Below are 2,731 nucleotides of genomic sequence, written 5' to 3'. Positions count from 1 at the left end.
AATGATGAAGATTTGTGTGTATCATGTCATTTGTGTGTTATTTGTGAGTATTCATGTTATTTCTGGATAGTGCTATGTATTTCCTGTATATACCTGTATATTTCCTGTGTAATACAAGTATATACTACAGAAATGGAAAAATTTCAAAAATTCAAAAAAAAAACAATTTTGTGGCGCATGTACGGGAAATGCGCCATAAAATATGGTGAACTGTATGTGGCACATCCACAGGAAATGCGCCACAGAAACTGGTGACAAATTCTGTGGCGCATGTCAGCAGATGCGCCACAGAATTGTCCACTTTTTGTGGCGCATAAGGCGACATGCCCCACACAATACCAAACTTCTGTGGCGCACCCACTGGTGCGCCACAAAAGCCAAATACTAGTAACGTGGCAACTGTGGCGAAGGCTATATGTGCCACAGAATCTGAAACGTGCACCACAGTTAGCTGTTTTTCCACTAGTGGGTGCTTCTGAACAAGAACCATTGGCATGGGAAATTCTTTGTTGATTCGTTATTTTTTTCCAAGAATTGCATTTTTTTGCTTTTTTAAGGCATTTGGCCCTACCTATGTTCTACGCCTCGCTCTGCCACTGCGGATCAGAACCAAAATCTCATACCATATGTTTCGAACCAACCCGAAATCTGAATGGATCTAGTGTGAATCGACCGCTCGTCGACCCTAACTATGAAGGCGGCGCTGCTCGTAAAAACACTAACCCCTAATCCAATCCCACCCAATCTAAGTCTATAAACCTAACTAAGTAATGGAGCAAATAGTTGAACTTACACAACTATCCCGGGAAGGAAGGGGAACCGCCGCAGCATCAGAAGAAGGCGCCGCCGTGGATGCAGGACAAGGAAAACAAAACGGCATTGGCGACGTAATAATCTTCGAGATTTCCTCATCCTGGAGTCCCAATAAGGCACTGATCCTGGCCTCCACTCCGACCATCCAGCGGGCATGTGAATCCATGCCGAGGGGGAAGGGAGGAGATTTGGGGGGAGGGGGAGGGCGGCGACGGAGCTGTCCAAGGAAAGCCCGCGTGGGAGAGCGACCGAGCGAGGGCAGAAGCACTGATGAGGGCCGCGCTTCCAAATGCGAGACAGAGCACATATGCCTTCTCTAATCATAAAAAATGTAGCGTTCCCCAAAGCATGGGCCAAAATTGCTACCACAAGGACCCTGTTGGGCCTTAAACGACCTATGAAACATGATACTTGTCGATTATGTTCGGCATCATACCCGTCCCCGAGCGACTAACCCTAATGAATGCTCTCTTTTTTTGTGTCGTGCCATTTCCGCACAAGATGCTATTTTCAGGAAATCCATTGCACCGTCCAGATCAAGAAAACCCACAATGCTAAGAGCGGGTAGTTAATTTAAAACAACATAAAAGACACAATACACTTTAAGATGCGCTGCTACATCAGTGGCAACTGATGCTCCTTACAAACAAACATCGGGGGTACATGCCCATGAACCAATCAACAAGTTCAGTTCAGTAGCAAAACAACTTACATCAGGAGTACACATCCATCATTAAAAAGACCGGTTCAGTTCACTACCAGTTCAGCATCATCTACTCACTAATACAACACTGCAGCTCAAACGACACAAGTAGAAGGCCTTACTGCCTAGTCGCGAGAACAGAGGCAGGAAACCTGAGTGGAGAAGGCAGCGCTGAAGATTTTAACCTTGAAGCCGCAGTGTTGGAGCTTGAACATGAGAATGTCATTAACTTTTAGTTCATGCTTCCAGAGCAAGGTCTTCCATCCTAGGAAGATGACGATCTCCTTGTCGATCTCCTGGAACTGCACCCACCAGTTGCACCCCTGATAGGTGGCCAATGGCACGCTACGGGGCAGGTGAGTGTTCAAGGAGCGCATGAACTCCAATGAGATGACAGTCATATGCTTGTCTTCTCGGCCTAGCTGGACATAGAAGCACCGAGGTAACGCCTGTTTGGCTAGGTGCCCGAACATGGGACGTCACATCTTCTCCCTAGATGCCTCTAGCCTGCCCGACAATACTGCCTTCTTTTCCCACCATCGGTTCCTGGGGAGAAAGTCTTCTAGGCTTGGTTGTGAGGAGACAATGCAATCCTCAGTCTTGATTACCTTGTCATAGAGCGAGACGCTAGTGATCATCATTAAAAGCGAATATGTTTTGATATGTGACATTTGTTGACTACTCAAAGAGTTTTCAAACTTCAAAGTGACATTGGTAAGTAATCATTCATACGGATCCTCATATATATGTGACAATGGTGATGAGCAAGATCAAAGCATTGTAGAGGCATGCATCCAGGTTGCACATATATGCATGTCAATGCCATGTCAATGATGTCGGAAAATGGGGTCAATGTATAGCACACCGAATGTGGACTACGATGAACACACATCTTTTTTAAAATAGATATTTTAGCACTGCATCACCACTGCATATACAAAAACAGAATAGTGCATCATGAACACAGACAAATGGGGCGTGTCAGATTTAAGTACAGATAGAACTTACATCCGACAAAGAAGAACTAGGCACATCCGCCGGTGATGGACGCTTAAGCGAGGGCGCAGTGGATCTGGAACGTGCCGCCGCTGACATAGGCATCCCCAATGGGCCTGCCGAAGAAGGTACCCGGGGTTTACTGAAGGCCCATGACCCGAAGATTACAAAGCCCGAAAGCCCAATAAGGCGTTGATATGGAAGATAGAGATATATTAG

The 2,731-nt window shown here is 46.1% G+C and overlaps 1 protein-coding gene across 1 annotated transcript; it reads right to left on the bottom strand.

Annotated features, from left to right (window-relative positions):
- Positions 1 to 1,641: 1,641 nt before the first annotated feature.
- On the bottom strand, positions 1,642 to 1,989 carry LOC139835812 (putative B3 domain-containing protein Os03g0619850). The gene has a single exon (XM_071825685.1). It carries the CDS (start codon positions 1,987 to 1,989, stop codon positions 1,642 to 1,644), a length of 348 nt encoding a protein of 115 aa, XP_071681786.1.
- Between the last annotated feature and the right edge of the window lie 742 nt (positions 1,990 to 2,731).

The sequence above is a fragment of the Lolium perenne genome, chromosome 2 (assembly GCF_019359855.2).
Source record: "Lolium perenne isolate Kyuss_39 chromosome 2, Kyuss_2.0, whole genome shotgun sequence".
NCBI classification, from domain to species: domain Eukaryota; kingdom Viridiplantae; phylum Streptophyta; class Magnoliopsida; order Poales; family Poaceae; genus Lolium; species Lolium perenne.
The sequence above is the reverse complement of the archived record's forward strand: the minus strand, read 5'-3'. Positions and strand labels throughout refer to the sequence as shown.

Excerpts from the sequence above, each read along its gene's own strand:
- LOC139835812 (XM_071825685.1), bottom strand. The coding sequence starts at position 1,989 with ATGTTCGGGCACCTAGCCAAACAGGCGTTACCTCGGTGCTTCTATGTC.